Source organism: Scyliorhinus canicula, chromosome 17 (assembly GCF_902713615.1).
Source record: "Scyliorhinus canicula chromosome 17, sScyCan1.1, whole genome shotgun sequence".
Lineage (NCBI taxonomy): Eukaryota > Metazoa > Chordata > Chondrichthyes > Carcharhiniformes > Scyliorhinidae > Scyliorhinus > Scyliorhinus canicula.
This window is the reverse complement of record NC_052162.1, coordinates 113,809,418-113,828,145: the sequence shown is the minus strand read 5'-3', so window position 1 is coordinate 113,828,145 and position 18,728 is coordinate 113,809,418. Positions and strand designations below refer to the sequence as shown.

The 18,728-nt window shown below is 49.8% G+C and overlaps 1 protein-coding gene and 1 long non-coding RNA gene across 2 annotated transcripts; both read right to left on the bottom strand.

Moving 5' to 3' along the window:
* Nucleotides 1-2,494: 2,494 nt before the first annotated feature.
* Nucleotides 2,495-4,384, bottom strand: LOC119952178 (queuine tRNA-ribosyltransferase catalytic subunit 1-like). Its single transcript, XM_038775781.1, has one exon. It carries the CDS (start codon nucleotides 3,728-3,730, stop codon nucleotides 2,678-2,680), a length of 1,053 nt encoding a protein of 350 aa, XP_038631709.1. The 5' UTR covers nucleotides 3,731-4,384; the 3' UTR covers nucleotides 2,495-2,677.
* Nucleotides 4,385-11,920: 7,536 nt separating this feature from the next.
* On the bottom strand, nucleotides 11,921-18,694 carry LOC119952252. The gene is made up of 2 exons (XR_005457791.1): nucleotides 18,434-18,694; nucleotides 11,921-12,343 (listed from the first exon to the last, which is right to left on the bottom strand). It is a non-coding gene; the product is annotated as an uncharacterized LOC119952252 (long non-coding RNA).
* Between the last annotated feature and the right edge of the window lie 34 nt (nucleotides 18,695-18,728).

Genomic DNA, 18,728 nt, shown 5'->3' with positions numbered 1-18,728 from the left:
CATCAACCGATTCCCAAACCTGGCGAGTCACATAAACACCAGCCAAATGGAGAAGCCATGGAAATGTGGGGATTGTGGGAAGGGATACAAAGCCCCATCTGAGCTGGAAATTCATCGACGCAGCCACACTGGGGAGAGGCCGTTCACCTGCCCTGAGTGTGGGAAGGGATTCGCTCGGTTATTTAACCTTCAGTTACATCAGTGAATTCACACCCAGGAGAGGCCATTCACCTGCTCTGAGTGTGGGAAAGGGTTCACCAAGTCATCCAACCTGAAGTTACACCAGAGAGTTCACACTGGAGAACGGCCATACACCTGCTCTCGGTGTGCGAAGGGATTCATTGATTCATCCACTCTACAGAAACATAAGCGAGTTCACACCAGGGAAAAGCCGTTCTCCTGCTCTGACTGTGGGAAGGGATTCGCTCAGTCATCCCACCTGCAGACACATCAGCGAATTCACACCGGGGAGCGGCCTTTTACCTGCCCCATGTGTGGGAAGGGATTCACTCAGTCATCCCACCTGCAGACACACCAGCGGGTTCACAGTGGAGAGAGGCCGTTCACCTGCTCTGTGTGTGGGAAGGGATTTATTTGTTCATCTGAGCTGCTAAGACACCAGGGCAGTCACACTGATTAGAGACTTTTTAGATGCTCTGACTGTGGGTGTTAATTGTATCTGTTGGGTTTCAGTATACACAGTATTGATTAGATGGTTACTTGAGCAAATATAAAGAGCCATTCTACATTCCCGGTGGGCACTGCGGGGGTTGAGCTGCATCATTGACTCACAAGATAACATTTTCGTTTCAAGTTTTATAACTTTACTTTGGTAATTTGTTTTTTGTTTCACTGCCTATTCAATGTTGTTTGTTTTAAAGGAGCAGAAAGAGACACTGACTGACATCAGGTGGTGTCAGGTGGTCTATAAATGTAACATTTCACTCTGTGAACAAATCCACACCAAATAGAGATTGAGTCCACCCTGAGACTGGATTTTTAAAAAAGTTTTAGCAAATCTCCCAGATGATTTCTGGAAGGAGATTTTTTCTTTTATTTTCACAAGCTTCTTAATACAACTGCTAATGACGAGAGAAGAAATGAGTCATTGATTATACACAGAATAAGAGTTCAGCAAATACCCAGTCTGTGTGAATAGATGAACAAATACCCAGTCTGTTGCTGAATCCAGCAATGGGAATAGAATTAAAAATATATACTCGACTGTCGGAAGTTTGCTGACAAAGTTGGTCAAGAATTATTCCTGTTGACCAGTAATATATCAATTTCACACCTCTAGTGTAAATATCTTTTTCTCTCCAAAATACTTTTAATATTTGTTTTGAGCCTATTGGTTACTGTAGAAACCAGGATTGGCTAAACTCAGCCAACTGCACCATCTAGTGGAGTAATCTCAGATTGCAGGGTGCCAACTGCACCATCTAGTGGAGTAATCTCAGATTGCAGGGTGCCAACTGCACCATCTAGTGGAGTAATCTCAGACTGCAGGGTGCCAACTGCACCATCTAGTGGAGTAATCTCAGACTGCAGGGTGCCAACTGCACCATCTAGTGGAGTAATCTCAGACTGCAGGGTGCCAACTGCACCATCTAGTGGAGTAATCTCAGACTGCAGGGTGCCAACTGCACCATCTAGTGGAGTAATCTCAGATTGCAGGGTGCCAACTGCACCATCTAGTGGAGTAATCTGACTGCAGGGTGCCAACTGCACCATCTAGTGGTGTAATCTCAGACTGCAGGGTGCCAACTGCACCATCTAGTGGAGCCGCGCAGAATTACAGTCAAAGCCTGGTCGACAATGGTTGATAAACCCATGGTCATCCTGTGGTATTTCCAGTCCGTGTTGTCAGCACCCCAGCTGCTCGCTGGCTGAGGTACACAGCTGCGTTCCCTCTGGGCATCTGCTGAGGTAGCTCTCCAGGGTCGTACACGGTGTTGGCTCAGCCATTATACTCCCTACAGTTAGATATCTCAGTGGTCCTCAGTCTGAAGCTCCAGCTGCGGTAAGTGTGAGCAGCTTCTGGGTTTGTGAGGTGGGGTTGGTGTGCCACGGCTCAGCTGACAGGAAGAGAAGCGGAGGTGTAGCTGTGACCCTTTGCGATGGAGTGTGTGAACCCCTCGGCCTTACCAATGTCAAACCAACACGATTTTGCTGCTTGCTATCACTGTCCTTCAGCTAACAAACCTTCAGTCAATTCCTCAGCACCTCACCAAATTGGGGTGGAACCGATTGTTCACACCGGGCAGAGACGAGGCAGGTTCTGAGGGAGGCTGGACGAGGGCAGGATCAGCAACTCACATTTTTACTCCAGGAATTGCATCCAACTAACCTACAACAAAATTCCCTCTCCAGCCTGAACACCAGGCAGCCTGGCCAGGATCGGCACATTCCTGGATAGATCCTGTGACGAGTAACTGGAGATTGTTGTCACTTGTGTTGTACATTGTTTATCAAGGAAGCATTTCTTTTTTTTAAAAATCACTTTTATTTTTGTAACAAATTACACATTCAGCAACACAACAGGGGTGAGAGTAACAGTGGGAGAGATCAGAGCCACATGATGGGAGTTGCCTCGTTCACTGATGCTGTGGCCGGGTTCCGCATCTTCACCCAGCAACAGATCTTGAAGCACATAACCCATTCCTGGTGACAGTGTTTATTCCAGTTTAATATTGACAGTGCTTAATGCTTCTACACTCCCATACATCCGCTTCATGAACTGCTGAACGAACGCTGGGAATTTCTCCTGCTGAATACTCTCATGAATAAAGCGCATCAGGTTCAGCTGGTAGGCAATGTTGTGGATGGTGATGTGATGGAGGGCGGCAGTGTCACTCCTGAACAGACCGTGGAGATATGCTCGAGTGTACCTCTTACAAGTCGGGCATTCACAATCCTCATCGATGGGCCCGAAATCCTTGGCATATTGCCTGTGCTTCAACTGCAAAGATCCCCAGGGAACGAGTGCAGATCCAAACCGCGCTGTGCGTGTGGGAAATACACAGTCAAACATGTCACAGCCCACAGCCACACACACCACCAGATCTGTCGCATACCCGACTCCCATTAGGTAACGTGGTTTCGCGGGTGGGAGGTACTCTGTGCTCAGCTTCACCATTCTCCAGAAATTATCCTTCTCCTCCCCGCCACTCAATCCTCCGATGGCAAAACCAGAGACGTCACATTTAATCATCTCTGTCAGACATTTCTTCCGCAGTTCAGCATCCAGACCCCCCCCCCCCCCCCCCCCCTGGATAATGGCAAATAGACTCTGCTGCCCGGGATTCATGTTTCGATCCAACCAGCGAACAGACCTGAACGTGGCTTCCTCCACCCTCGGCCCAGTCACTGTACTGCTGACAACATCATCCAGCTGCATCATTATGTCTGAACCGAGAGCATTCTGTATTTCAATGGATGTTTCGGTCGAGAGAAGAATTTCCTTCCCATCGTAAGGAGAGCGAAATCGCACCCCTTCTTCCGTCACTTCTGCCAACTCCACTAAACACACCATCTGGAACCCACCGCTATCCGTTAGCAGCGCTGTCTTCCAGTTCATGAAACCATGCAGTCCATTGGCCTTTTTGATAAGGTCCGGCCCCGGCCTCATGCCCAGGTGGTAGGTGTTGCCCAGGCAGATTTGGCAGCCCAGCGCCTCCAGCTGCGGGATGGCGATTCCCTTCAGGGTTCCCTGGGTTCCCACCGGCATAAACACCGGGGTGTCCAGGGCTCCGTGCGGCAGCTGCAGGCGGCACAGGCGGGCCCGGCTGACCGGGCAGTCGGTGCGGCTCAGAGTCCGGAGCGAGCGGCGCGGGAGGAGGCCTAGCCCCGCCCACCGGCCCGTCACCAGGGCAACGCCGGAGGCTGGATTCTTAATGGAAGTTCGAGCTCACACCAAACTGAAAGGTGAAGGAAAATACACCACCACTTATAAAGGGGAGATCAGGAATCAAAACCTCCATTCTGTTTACAGACCAGTAGTGAGAGGAGAAATCAGGGCTGTTTAAATTAATTCCCCTCCTTTCTGACATGGAGTGGAGTGGGGTCAGGAGGTATCTACCTGTAATGTTTCACTCTGTGAATAAATCTATACCAAGTACAGATTGGTTCCAGTTTATTCCTTCACCAAAAGACTCTCAGGATTATATTATGGTAATACACAACCCTTATCTAATGGTGAAGGTTGGAAAATAACATTTCAGACAGAATCTCACAATCCCAGTAGTTTTTGTGAGAAATAACTGAAGCGAGTGGAAATTGTCAGGGTCTGATTACTCGTCGATGTTCTCGGAGTCTGAGCCATACGACCAGTGGAAGAATGAAGTGGAGATGTGGACAAGGGTTACGTCCCCACCAAGGAGGAAACAAGGTCCGGCCTCGGCATTCTGACTTCCTAACAAAAAGAAAATCAGAAGCAATGTATTCTGGGAGCTGGTCGCCGGTCAGTTGGATAAAGTTTGGATTTTCCATTAGGGTTTCGGTGATGAGGTTTACAAGAAAGATGACCTATTGGATATCTATGATACATATTTGGACTTGGACAGATTGTGAATTAGGGTGAAAGTATCTTTAGCAGATCTAAATATCAATCAATAGTCAGAATTGGAACAGCGCTAATAGGTGAATGAACCCAGGAATGACTGGGGAACAATTAACAGCAGCTTCAGTCCGACTGAAAATATCATTGTGATGAACTGCCCAAAGCGGGAAACCAGGGTCATCAAAGTGACACATGGCAGAGAGAATTCTGAGGCTGAAGGTGATGCTGATCAGTCTGAAGGAATTGTCTTCATCACAAGGAGCTTTGGTCCAGTATTTTATTTAGCAAATGCAAAGTCCCCCAGCCGAGCAGTTTCTCCTGGTCCTGCCTGTGTTGAGTGCGGATAGGCCTCCGCTGTGTCTGCGGATTGGACATTCTTCTATGAGGTGCTGCACAGGGAGCTGGTGCTAATGCCCCATCTGTGGAGGTTGGTCAAACAGGAGCCCTGGCCGGTCCTGAACCTGTTAAGTGTGGGCCACTCTTTCCTGGGAAGGTTGAGAGCAGGCAGCTGTTGGGTTGGGTTTCAGACCAGGTCCTTGTTTTTCAAGTCCAATGATTCCCATTCATTTGCCCGGTGGAATTTGCATTGATGTCCTGTGTGGGAGGATTTTTCCAGATTGGCCGCCTTGATGGGAGACATACTTTGGGTGGGCTGAATACATAGAAACATACATAGAAAATAGAAGCAGGAGGAGGCCATTCAGCCCTTCGAGCTGCTCCACCATTCATTATGATCATGGCTGATTATCAAGTTCAATAGGGGCAAGACTTCTGGTGGTGGCGATGTGCTGAGCGGACACACATCAGGTGGCTCTCCTCCCAAACAAACCCAACAGAGGCAATTTATCGGAATTCTGGCTTAAAAGCCCACCAAAATCCATCCAAGGGTGAAAGACGCAAGGAAGGAACATGCCTGGGAGCAACAAACAGATGGGATGGCGAGATATTAGGAGCAGCAGCGAAGGAAAGGGGCAGGAACTGCGGGTGCACAGACAGGAGGCCACACGAGGCGAGGCGGAGGTTCAGGCGAACCAGGAGGGGGAAAAGCCGGTGAACCGAACAGCGGAGCAGGACGCAGCGACCCCCCCCCCCCCCCCCCCCCCCCCACACACACTCAGGGGGACTAATGGAGAATGGTGCTGGAAAGAGAGCTAAATGCCATGAAGGTGATCAGGATGGAGCTCCACACGATGATGAAGGTGATGTCGGAGGCGACAAACCCAATGCAGCGAACCATCAAAGGCCTGGGAAGGAAGGTGGAGGCACAGGAGAAAACAATCCTGGAGTTGGAGAAAGCTGCCTCGGACCAGAACGACAGGGTCGAAGCTCTGGAAACGGAGGTGAGGAGGTTGGTGACGGCCCAAGGGAGCCTAAGAGGGAAAGTGGAGGACCAGGAAAACCGGTCCAGGTGGAAGAATGTCAGAATAGTGGGTCTGCAAGAGAAGATAGAGGGTGGGGTTACAGGGATAGGTTGGAGGTGTGGGCTTAAGTGGGGTGCTCTTACCAAGGGCCAGTGCAGACTCGATGGGCCGAATAGCCTCCTTCCGCACTGTAAATTCTATAATTCTGTGAATACCCTGAGCTTTCCCTCCATATCCATTGATCCCTTCAGCCCCAAGAACTGTATCTAATTACTTCTTGAAATTACACAACGTTTTGGCCTCAACTATTTACTGTGATAGTGAATTGCAAAGATTCACCAGTCTCTGGGTGAAGAAATTTCCCCTCGCCTCAGTCCTAAAAGGTTTACCATCCCTTATCCTCAAATTATGACCTCCAGTTCTGGACTCCCCCACCATCGAGAACATTCTTTCTGAATCTACCCTGTCTAATCCTGTTAGACATTTGTACGTCAGCCTGGTTTCTATTGATGTGATCCAATCAGTACGGTCGGAGAGGCTGTTACGATCCGATCAGTATGGTCGGAGAGGCTGTTACGATCCGATCAGTATGGTCGGAGAGGCTGTTACGACCCGATCAGTATGGTCGGAGAGGCTGTTACGATCCGCTCAGTACGGTCGGAGAGGCTGTTACGATCCGATCAGTACGGTCGGAGAGACTGTTGCGATCCGATCAGTATGATCGGAGAGGCTGTTACGATCTGATCAGTATGGTCGGAGAGGCTGTTACACTCCGATCAGTATGGTCGGAGAGGCTGTTACGATGCGATCAGTGTGGTCGGAGAGGCTGTTACGATCCAATCAGTGTGGTCGGAGAGGCTGTTACGATCCGATCAGTATGGTCGGAGAGGCTGTTACGATCCGATCAGTATGATCGGAGAGGCTGTTACGATCCGATCAGTATGATCGGAGAGGCTGTTACGATCCGATCAGTATGGTCGGAGAGGCTGTTACGATCCGATCAGTGTGGTTGGAGAGGCTGTTACGATCTGATCAGTGTGGTCGGAGAGGCTGTTATGATCCGATCAGTACGGTCGGAGAGGCTGTTACGATCCGATCAGTATGGTCGGAGAGGCTGTTACGATCTGATCAGTACGGTCGGAGAGGCTGTTACAATCTGATCAGTATGGTTGGAGAGGCTGTTACGATGCGATCAGTGTGGTCGGAGAGGCTGTTACGATCCGATCAGTGTGGTCGGAGAGGCTGTTATGATGCTATCAGTATGGTCGGAGAGGCTGTTACGATCCGATCAGTATGGTCGGAGAGTCTGTTACGATCCAATCAGTGTGGTCGGAGAGGCTGTTACGATCCGATCAGTGTGGTCGGAGAGGCTGTTACGATCCAATCAGTGTGGTCGGAGAGGCTGTTACGATCCGATCAGTATGATCGGAGAGGCTGTTACGATCCGATCAGTATGATCGGAGAGGCTGTTACGATCCGATCAGTATGGTCGGAGAGGCTGTTACGATCCGATCAGTGTGGTCGGAGAGGCTGTTACGATCCGATCAGTGTGGTCGGAGAGGCTGTTATGATCCGATCAGTACGGTCGGAGAGGCTGTTACGATGCGATCAGTACGGTCGGAGAGGCTGTTACGATCTGATCAGTACGGTCGGAGAGGCTGTTACGATCCGATCAGTATGGTCGGAGAGGCTGTTACGATCCGATCAGTGTGGTCGGAGAGGCTGTTACGATCCAATCAGTGTGGTCGGAGAGGCTGTTACGATCCGATCAGTATGATCGGAGAGGCTGTTACGATCCGATCAGTATGGTCGGAGAGGCTGTTACGATCCGATCAGTGTGGTTGGAGAGGCTGTTACGATCCGATCAGTGTGGTCGGAGAGGCTGTTATGATCCGATCAGTACGGTCGGAGAGGCTGTTACGATGCGATCAGTACGGTCGGAGAGGCTGTTACGATCTGATCAGTACGGTCGGAGAGGCTGTTACAATCCGATCAGTGTGGTCGGAGAGGCTGTTACGATGCGATCAGTATGGTCGGAGAGGCTGTTACGATCCGATCAGTATGGTCGGAGAGTCTGTTACGATCCGATCAGTGTGGTCGGAGAGGCTGTTACGATCCGATCAGTGTGGTCGGAGAGGCTGTTACGATCCAATCAGTGTGGTCGGAGAGGCTGTTACGATCCGATCAGTACGGTCGGAGAGGCTGTTACGATCCGATCAGTATGGTCGGAGAGGCTGTTACGATCCGATCAGTGTGGTCGGAGAGGCTGTTACGATCCGATCAGTGCGGTCGGAGAGGCTGTTACAATCCGATCAGTATGGTCGGAGAGGCTGTTACGATCCGATCAGTGTGGTCGGAGAGGCTGTTACGATCCGATCAGTACGGTCGGAGAGGCTGTTACGATCTGATCAGTGTGGTCGGAGAGGCTGTTACGATCCGATCAGTATGATCGGAGAGGCTGTTACGATCCGATCAGTATGGTCGGAGAGGCTGTTACGATCCGATCAGTGTGGTTGGAGAGGCTGTTATGATCCGATCAGTACGGTCGGAGAGGCTGTTACGATGCGATCAGTGCTGTCGGAGAGGCTGTTACGATCCGATCAGTATGGTCGGAGAGGCTGTTACGATCCGATCAGTATGGTCGGAGAGGCTGTTACGATCCAATCAGTATGGTCGGAGAGGCTGTTACGATCCGATCAGTATGGTCGGAGAGGCTGTTACGATGTGATCAGTGTGGTCGGAGAGGCTGTTACGATGCGATCAGTGTGGTCGGAGAGGCTGTTACGATCCGGTCAGTGTGGTCGGAGAGGCTGTTATGATCCGATCAGTACAGTCGGAGAGGCTGTTGTGATCTGATCAGTGTGGTCGGAGAGGCTGTTACGATGCGATCAGTGCGGTCGGAGAGGCTGTTACAATCCGATCAGTATGGTCGGAGAGGCTGTTACGATCCGATCAGTGTGGTCGGAGAGGCTGTTACGATCCGATCAGTACGGTCGGAGAGGCTGTTACGATCTGATCAGTGTGGTCGGAGAGGCTGTTACGATCCGATCAGTATGATCGGAGAGGATGTTACGATCCGATCAGTATGGTCGGAGAGGCTGTTACGATCCGATCAGTGTGGTTGGAGAGGCTGTTATGATCCGATCAGTACGGTCGGAGAGGCTGTTACGATGCGATCAGTACGGTCGGAGAGGCTGTTACGATCCGATCAGTATAATCGGAGAGGCTGTTCCCAGCTTTTCTCTGTGGCACCACGTGTTTCCAGGATTTTACTCAGATTTTCCCATTTTGCAGAGATATGAGCCGGGGCCTCCTCGACCGATTTCCTTAATCCCACCGCCAAGTTTTGATGATGTTTCTCTAATCCGGCCACCACAATACGGCCAATATCGTCGCCATCGGCAACATATTCGGCAGGGGAGAGGGAGAGCCGCCCTCACCACCTTGTTACTTACCGAACCCTGCAACACCTCGGAATCTGAAGAGTAATCGCACCTTTCTTGTTTTATTCCTTCCTGGGTATTTCCGGTGGGTTTGTATCTTCCCCAGTCAGGTTGGTGGGTTTGGAAGTTCCCGTCAGCGGCCGCTGTGCCTCAAACCTATATTTAGAACCCGTGTGTCCCCCTCTCCTAAATACGTCACTGAGTCCCCCAGCCTCACATTCCTGTCCTCGGCCTGCTGCAATGTTCCGGAGAAGCCCAACACAAGCTGGACAAACAGCCCCTCATCTTCCCATGAGGCACTTTACAGCCTTCTGGGCTCAACATTGAGATCAACAACTTCACACCCTGAACTCTCTCCTCCATTTTGATCTGTTTTTTTGCCGAGTGCCAGTCTGCATCTTGTCTTCATGTTTTTTACTTCCAGACAGAGCTGTCCTTTATTCTGCCATTAACACTGACTCTGGACCAATGCTTTGTTTCTTTACCACAACCATTACCTCTCCCTTTGCCTTTTGTTCCAGGACATTTTTTCACATTTAATCTCACCCACCCTCTAACCAATCCCTGACAAATGGAACCCTGGATATCAGTTATTCCTTCTCAGTTCTCAAATGACAGAGATCAAGTCTGTGCTTTTTGGCAAAGTCCCCTTGTACTTTATTTGTCAGCTGTGCCACTGGTAAACTTATTTTCAATACAAAATGTAAAAAGTTTCCAACTAGCCCTGTAGCAAGCTAGTCAGATTGATTATCTTTAGCGAATACAGTAGTGAGTTTTCATTCAATTGCAGATCATGGTAATTCTTCAAAGCATAATACACAGGATAAAATTACTAAGTAATTTAAACAAAAGAAAGATGGTGATTAGCAGAAGCAAGCAGCAAAGGAAATAGGTTTCAGAAATATAGATGGGGTGATCCCAGGATGAGTTTTTCCATCTCGGTAAGTGATTTTTAAGGAGATTATTATCTTAATGTCTCGCCTTCTTTTTACTTCTGATTGGCTTTAACTAATTTATAATTTCCTCAATTCAGCCAAAATGTCTGTCCCTCAATTTAATATTATTTGCATTTAAATGTATCGATGCAAATTTCCGATTCCATCGCTTGCCAATTTTGCAAAATATCCACACCTGCATCTAACATTAATTGAAAAACACAGTTTTCGTAAAGGCATTATCACCCTAGACTGGCTGTTACCATAGAAACTGGACTAATCGTTTTTAGGACAGCAGCACCAGTTCTTACGATACAATGGGGCCTTTTAGCTAGTTGACGTCACTGACCTTGCAGATGTGAAACTTAAGAAATTAAAGTGTATGATCTGGATTAACCCTTAGTGGATTCCCAGCTATTGTTACACTCAAGTAATGCTGAAATGATATGAATGAAAATCACTTATTGTCACAAATAGGCTTCAAATGAAGTTACTGTGAAAAGCCCCTATTCACCACATTCCGGCACCTGTTCAGGGATGCTGGTACAGGAATTGAACCGTGCTGCTGGCCTGCCTTGGTCTGCTTTCAAAGACAGCGATTTAGCCCTGTGCTAAACCAGCCCCTAATATCCTTAATATGATTATAGTTAATTATTCTTAATGGGTTCTTATTTAATCCTTTTACCTCTATCGCCTTCCATTACTCTCATGGTTATTGCTGACTAGAAAAGTCACTGACTTTCCCTTTTGTTCTGTCTGACCGTCCCCCTTTCTCACCAGCATCAAACCCATCACATTTCTCCCTCTCTTTAGTTCAGAAGTAGAGTTACATTAGACGTGAAACATTAACTCTGTTTCTCTCTCCACAGATGCTGCCAGACCTGCTGCGTTTTTCCAGTTCTTTCTGTATTTATGTTATATCTGTCTGTAGTGGGGGGATAAATGCTCTTTACTATCCAGTAATAAATTAAATGTCCTTCTTCAGCTTCTGTGGATCATTTCAGTGGATATGTGCTCTCCCAGGCTCAAAGAGCATCAGCCCACTGGAAGCAAACCCAGTGAAACGGGCCAGTCCAGCAGAAAGAAACCCTCCCACTTCATTCACTGTCAGAATGAACATGGTTCAGTCCTGGATGTGATTAACAGCAGCAATAACAGCAGAATCTAATTCCTGTCATCACTTGTGAACTCGCTGGTGTTTCAACAGATAGGATGACCGAGTGAATCCCTTCCCACACACAGAACAGGTGAACGGCCTTTCCCCAGTGTGAACTCGCTGGTGTCTCAGCAGCTGTGATGAAACACAGAATCCCTTCCCACACTCAGTGCAGGTGAACGGCTTCTCCCCCAAGTGAACTCGCTGGTGTGTTCGCAGGTTGGACGAATCTCTGAATTCCTTCCCACACTGAGAGCAGGTGAATGGCTTCTCCCCAGTGTGAACTCGTTGGTGTTTCCGTAGGCTGGATAACTGAGTGAATCCCTTCCTACACTGAGAGCAGGTGGATGGCTTCTCCCCAGTGTGAATTTGTTGATGTGACTTCAGGTTGGATAACTGAACGAATCCCTTCCCACACACAGAGCAGGTGAACGGCCTCTCCCCAGTGTGAATGTGTCGATGAGCTTCGAGCCTTGATGGGAAACTGTATCTCTTCCCACAATCCCCACATTTCCATGGTTTCTCCAAATTTTGGGTCTCCTCGTGTCTCTCCAGGTTGGACAATCAGTTGAGGCTTTGGCCACACACAGAACACATGTACGGTCTCTCCCCGCTGTGAATGGTGTGATGTTTTTTCAGGCTGTGTAACTGGTTAAAGCTCTTTCCACAGTCAGTGCTCTGGAACACTCTCACTCGGGTGTGTGTGTCTCGGTGCTTTTCCAGTCACACTGATGTTTAAAATGTTTTGATGCTGACAGATCCAGCAAACATTTCTCCTTCTAGATTCAAAGGCCGATGATATTCAGGTCCAAGGAATCAAGTGACTCTGACAGATCCCAGATGTGACATTTGCGATTTCTGTCTGTAATTCCTCCTCTTCTAATCTCCTGAAAAGGAATCATCAGTCAGTACAGGATCGAAATTCATAAACAGCCAATTCTAGTTTCTATGGAACATTCTTTCCTCCCTCATTCCCCAAAAGCTGTAAATCTCCATCCCACACACTCTCCCTCCATTCTCACTCCTGGGCACAGAGACCATAACAAATAGGAGCTGCAGTCGGCCATTTGGCCCATCGAGCCTGCTCAACCATTCAATGGGATCATTGTCCGATTTACCTCAGCACCATTTTCCCACACTATCCCCCGATATCTTCAATATCTAGAAACCTGTCAATCTCTGTCTTGAAAATATTTGATGACCGAGGCCCCACAATCCTCTGGGGTAGAGAATTGGGGAAGCACGGTAGCACAGTGGTTAGTACTGCGGCCTCGCAATGCCAGGGTCCTGGGTTCAATTCCAGCCTTGGGTCAATGTCTGTGTGGAGTTTGTACGTTCTCCCCGTGTCTGCATGGGTTTCCTCCGGGTGCTCTGGGTTCTCCCAGATGTACGGGGTAAGTGGATTGGCTGTGCTAAATTGCCCCCTAGTGTCCAGGGATGTGCAGGTTAGAGTGTGGGGCTGCAGGGATAGGGTGGGATATGGATCCATGCAGGCTCGATGGGCCGAATGGCCTCCTTCTGCACTGTAGGAATTCTAACATTCTAAGAATTCCAAAGCAGCACCACATCCTCATGTGAAGAAATCCCTCCCTCATCTCCATTTTCCTGCCTGTTCCCCAGAACCCTCGACTCCCTCATCAATCAGAAATCTGTCTGGGGGGATCCACACGAGGTGGGTGGGGGAGTAGCTGCTTTTCCGCAGGTTCTGGTGCCACTCGCATAGAATCCATCATTTATCCTGATTGCCTGGCACTCATCTACCTCATCCTTCAATTAATATTTGTTGTCCATGTCCCTGGAAGGCTTCGGGATTGGGATTGGGGTTGGTGGGATTATGCTGAAAAACGTCAAAACATCCATCGCTAAGAGTGCAGGTGGATTCAGTGGGAGTGGAGCCGCCTTTTCAACATGGCGGCCTGACCCTCAGGATGTCTCTCGACCCCGCGCTCTCTGGGGCTCTCTCGGAGGCGGTGAAAATGATGACTGCCGACATTCTCCGTGTTATTGACCAGAGGCTGAGTGAGCTGACTCAATATCTGTGAGCTCATGAGGCTGAGCTGTAAAACACCATGAAGTGTCTCAATGATCCGGAGGAGAGAATCCTGAATGTCGAGCAAGGTGCTTCCTCGGCGGAGGCAAGAATTCAATTCTTGGAAACCGGCCGAGTGACGTGGCGGAGGTCCTGGAGGATTTGGAGAACCGGGGTCAGAGAAAGAACATCCGAGTTGTCGGCCTGCCAGAAGGTGTGGAGGGTGAGGCTCCCATTAGGTTCTTCAAGGACCGGCTGCCACGTTTTCTCAAGCTGGATGTGAAGCCTGGGTGTTTCCAATTAGAAAAGGCGCATCATGGACTTCCAGTAGCAGCCATGGAGTGAGTGGGCGCACACAGGGCGGCTCCTGCTCGAAGGTGTTGGCTTTGTCCCTTTTTGCCCGAGTTCCGGGTACATTCAGCAGTAAAGTGGAGCGGAGGGTGCAGGGCAGGAGGATCTCCCCTGGATGGGCATGTTTATGGGCTATCAGACCCGACTGAAGATAGGTAAAGAGCTGGTGAAAGAGTTGGGGAGACTCCTGGCGCTAGGCCAGTTAGGGAGGAGGGGGGAGGGTCGTTGTCGACGGGAAAACTGCAGATGGAGCAACTGATGAGCTTCATTAAAGAGGAGTTTCGGCAAATGTTGCGGGGGGGCCCCGCAAATCACATTGATATGTTTTGGTCCTGTCCAAAGCTGGAGGATTACTGGAAGGAGGTGTTTAGGGTAATCTCTAAAGTGATGCTCGTGAAACTGGACCCGGGCACTCGGGAGGCCATATTCGGGGTGTCGGACCAGCCGAGGTTGGAAACAGGAGGCAGATCTTGTAGCCTTTGTCTCGTTGATCGCCCAAAGGCAGATCCTGTTGGGGTGGAGATCAACCTCTCCACCCTGTGCCCTGGCATGGCGGGGGGACCTGCTGGAATTCATAACGCTTGAAAAGGTCAAATTTGAACTGAGGGGAAGGATGGACGGGTTCTACAATTCATGGGCGTTATTCATTATGCACTTTCGAGAATTGGATCACATTGAACATTAGGGGGGCTGGGAGGGTTGGGGGGGGGGGCGGGGGGAGGACTGTAGGTGTTAATGGTGACTATGGGTGATTCCTGATTCCTCTTTGTCATCTGTTTATGATAGCATGTGGGCTAATGTCTGGGCTTTGGTGGGAGGATGGGATCGTTGTTATTGATATGGGGATTGACATGATATTCGTTACTGATTATTGTTGGATGCAAATTTGGGAGAAAATGTGAAAAAGGAGAATAAGAAATATTTTTAAAAAAAGAGGAGTTTGGGCAGCAGAGGAAGGGAATGCACAGCGACTGGTCGAGGCGATTCAGGGGGCAGTGGCACCTCTTTGCGGGACCCTGGAATGGTGGGAAAGTGCCTCGAGATGCAGAGGGTGATGATCCACGAAGTGGAGAAGGTGGGGACCGATCAGAGTGACCGTATTGTGCTGTTCAAGGCAGAGGTGGTAATCCTGGGGGAGTTGTGTAAGTCGCTGTGGTCTAAGGTGGAGGAGCAGGAGAACAGGTCCAGGTGGTAAAATCTGTGGATTATGGGTCTGTCAGAGGGAGTGGAGGGAATGAGTGCTCCGAGCTACGTTGCCAGGATGCTGGCCAAGTTGGTGGAGGAGAAGGTGTTGGACAAGGCCCCAGAGGTGGATCAGGCCCATTGGTCCCTGAGGCAGAAGCTGAGAGTGGGGGAGCCGCCGTGGGCAATGATTGTGCGGATGTACAAGTTCCAGGACAAAGAAAAGACCCTGCGGTGGGCCAGAGCACAGCAGGACTGTGAATGGGAGGCAAACCGAATCAGGACATGTCAGGACATTGGAGCGGAGCTGACCAGGAGGCGAGCGTGGTTCAACAAGGCCAAGGCAGTGCCATATCAGCGAAAGGTCCGATTCGGGGTGCAGTACCCAGCCAGACTTTGGGTGATCTATGTAGTCCGGTGCTTGTTGCACGCGGCCACCTTTCTACGCAAGGTCAATGCGGGTTGTGTGTGGGGAGGGGATGGGGGAGTTGTTGGGGGTGGCCTTTGGGTGCAGTCGCCACGGTAGCAGGTAATGCCAGTGAACGGAAGTGTAGTGAAGCGGGGGGGGTTAGCCAGTGTGGGAGGAGGGGGAGTAAGGGATGGGAGGGGGTACGGCGAGGTGGGAGGTATGGAGGATGGGTTTGGTTCTGGGCAGGGTGGGGGAGCCATCTTGGTTGGGCCCGGTTCAGTGTGGGGATGGGGGGGGGGGGGGTCGGGGAGGTCGAGCCCTAAGTCGATGGGAAGGTCGAGAATGATGAAAGAGCTCTGAAGGTTCTGGAAAGGATGGGGATGGTGTATCGGTGGAGGTTCGTGAACCCGGGAGAGAGGGAATATTCCTTCTTCTCGCATGTGTATAGGGTGTATTCCAGGATTGATTTTTTTGTAGTGAGCCGGTCGGTGCTGATGGCGATGGTCGGACTGGAATCATGATCTCGGACCATCACCGCACTGGTTAGGTGTGAGGCTTTGATCGGGACAGGTGCAGAGACCGGGGTGGAGGATGAATTCTCGGCTTTTGGCTGATAAGAAATTCTGTGGGAAGGCGAGAGGAGCGATTAAGAACTAGGCTGAGCTCAACCTGATCAGGGAGGTGTCGGATGCCATGTTGTGGGAGGCCGGTATCCGGGGAGAAATCACTTCATTTAAAGCCGACAGGGAGAGGGTGAGAAGAGAGGAGCACCGGTGGTTACTGGATGAGGTAGTGGAGGTGGACCCCACGAAGGAATTGTTGGCAGAAAGGAAGACGTTGCAGGGGCAGTTTGGCCGATTGACGATGGGTAGGGTGGTGGGCAGCTGCAGAGGGTTTGGGGGCTGCAGTGTGAGCATGGGGAGAAGGCAAGGTGTAGGCTGGTCCACCAGCTGCAGTATCAGGCAGCGTCAAGGGAAATTCTGCAGGTGAAGGCGGCGAAGGGGGAGGTGGTATTGGGCCCAAAAGGATAAATGAGGTGTTGAAGGCCTTCTACCAGGGGCTGTATAGGGCCGAGTCGGTGGGGGAGGTGGCGGGTGTGGGCAGTTCCTGGATGGGATGGAGTTCCCGGAGTTGGAGGGGTAGAGGCCAGCACTGGAGGAGCCATTGGGGTTAAGGGAGGTAATGGAGTGTATTGGCAGGATGAAGGCGGGGTAGGCGATGGCTTTCCGGTGGAATTTTCTAAGCAGTTTATGACGGAGTTGCCCCTCCCCAGTTGTTGTGTGTTTAGTGAGGGGGTGGAAGAGGGAGATCTGTCGGCTACGTTGGTGCAGACATTGATCTCAGAAAAGAAGTACCCACCAGAGTGTGTGTCCTACAGGCCCATTTCACTGTTAAACACGGACATGAAGGCCCTGGTGAAAGTGTTGCCATGTAGGTAGGAGGGCTGTGTGCCAGTGGTGGTTTCTGAGGATCAAACGGATTTTGTGAAGGGGAGATGGCTCTCCAGTAACATCAGGAGGTGACTGAATGTAATTATGACTCTGGCAAGGGGGTGAGAGCGTGGGTTTGATTGTTGTATGCATTCCCCATGACGCTGACACCCACACGCCATAATCATCTTATCTATTGAATGGAAAAAGGCCTTAGGGATGTAGATCGGTCAGGATCCAAATAGGAAGAGGATCCTGGGCAGTACATTCACCTTGATCATCTGCACCCTCCCGCCAGGGAAAGCGGGAGACCATCCCATCTCTGTGGGCCATTTTTGACTTCGTCCGGCAGACTCACTCCTCCTGGGCTTTCCATCAGTAAATTAAATTCAACTTAGGCCGGGAGTGGGGTACAGTATTTAGCACTGCTGCCAGGGACCCAGGTTTGATTCCTTGAGTGGCTGTCTGTGTGGCGTTTGCACATTCTCCATGTTTCCTCCGGGTGATCCGAATTTCTCCCACAGTCCAAAGATGTGTAGCTAAAGTGGATTGGTATTGCTAAATTGCCCCTAATATCCAAAGATATGTAGGTTAGGCGGGTTGGCCATGATCGATGCACGAGGTTACGGGGATAGGGTGGGGAGTAGGCCTCAGTGGAGTGCTTTTTCTGAGGCTCAGTGCACACCTGAGGAGTGAATGGCCTTCTGCACTATCGGAATTCTATGTCATCTATGTTGTGTTCTTCATTTTAATTCGATTATGCTGTTAGTCTATTTTGTAATATTTTGGGGTGTGCATTGTATAATCTGTTTTTGTATAATCTTTCCCCACTCACTGTGTTAACCTGTTAGCTGGTTGTTCAATTGATCTGGCATTTCACATAGTGTCTCTGATCTCTAAAATATCCTGGTACAAATTAATTCTGCAATGTGTTCCTTGTATTTATGCGGCAATATCTCTTGTTCTCTTCTGTGCCCATTTCCCACCAATTTTCCTGTTACTCTGTTCCATTCATTATTTAAAAAATGGTTAAAAAACCATAACAAAATAAAAATCTGTCCAACTCATCCGTGAATATATTCAGTGACTCCCAGACTCCACTGGTCCCTGTGTAAGAGAAATCCAGAGACTAACAACCCTCTGAGGGAACTGATGACTTGAAATGTATAACGTAGTGACAGAACTATATTGCACAACTGGAAATAATAATAAATATACTTGATTACACAACTATCAATAATCAAAAAATCTGCAATTTATAACACCAGGCATATTGCGGGACGATATTATTTGTAGTCCCCTTAAATGTCAGCCATCTCTTGGGCAAACCAGCCCTTTAATTGTGAACATTGGGAAAGAGGCCATCATTTAAGCCAGACAAATAAATGTGTCAAGCTGAGGGAGCAAAGGATGTCAACGTCCTTAAGAGAGAGAGAGAGAGACCTGGGTCAAGCTTTGCAGAGTCTGCACCCTCCCTGGATTCACTTCCTTTCCCTTCAGTTGCTGCAAGTGACCAATTGAAGGTGAGAATGAGAAAAGAAATGGAAAGGGGGAGAAAAGACAGTGTTTTACTCACAGATGTTGGAGACAGGGGGAGATTTCATCCAACTTCCGCTTTGTGACATCACAATGGCGCCCTGCCTGAATCAACCAATAGGAATCACGCTATTCCGGGTGTCGTCTCCGGATTGCAGTGCGCAGGCGCAGACTCGGGAGGCCCGACCCGACCCTTTGTTCGCCCTCTGCCTGCACGTGTACCTGCTGGAAATCTGACGGCTCCGGCCAGAGCGAGGAACCGCTCGGTGATCTCCGCGGGGCCCCCCCGGGACTGCGCATGTGTGAACGAGAGCCCGCCCACTATCTTTCCTGCT